Below are 430 nucleotides of genomic sequence, written 5' to 3'. Positions count from 1 at the left end.
GGCGGGGACGCCCGGCTGCGCGATGGCAGACGCAGTCAATTAAGCGAGGGGATTTTAATTAGCAGTTTAAGTTCATGTGTGAAGTGCCTTGCCTTAATTACTTGACAGTTTTGTTGTAAATTTGCTAAGTTTTTTTTTGCAGAACTATCAAAACTGTGATGTTTTTGCGTCCTCGCGTGCGGGGAGCGCCGCCAGCTTGCCTGACCCTCGCCGGCTTTGTCTCCGCGCGCGGAGCTCTGGGCGCCGGGTGGGGGGGCCGCGGGGGCCGCTTCCGCCGGACCGGCTCTGTCCTGGGCCGCGGGCGTGACCCTGGGCTGCCGGGGGTGACCCCCCTGGAGTCACCCGCCCCCGGTGTCGTGGCCCTGGGCACGGGAGGGCACGTGGGCCTCGACCCACAGGGCTGGGCTGACCGGCCCGCGCCCCCGGCCAC

At 65.3% G+C, this 430-nt stretch overlaps 1 protein-coding gene across 1 annotated transcript in view; it reads left to right on the top strand.

The window, feature by feature from the left end:
• The window catches only part of SKI (SKI proto-oncogene), a 7,094-nt gene that overhangs the window by 4,132 nt on the left and 2,532 nt on the right, over nt 1–430 (top strand). Inside the window, exon 2 of the mRNA XM_012734531.1 lies at nt 143–380. Within this exon, the coding sequence (XP_012589985.1) occupies nt 143–380 (238 nt within the window). The remainder of the gene's footprint in view (nt 1–142; nt 381–430) is intronic.

This window comes from Condylura cristata, unplaced genomic scaffold (assembly GCF_000260355.1).
Source record: "Condylura cristata isolate star-nosed mole 26May11 unplaced genomic scaffold, ConCri1.0 scaffold00058, whole genome shotgun sequence".
NCBI lineage: Eukaryota > Metazoa > Chordata > Mammalia > Eulipotyphla > Talpidae > Condylura > Condylura cristata.
The sequence above is the reverse complement of the archived record's forward strand: the minus strand, read 5'-3'. Positions and strand labels throughout refer to the sequence as shown.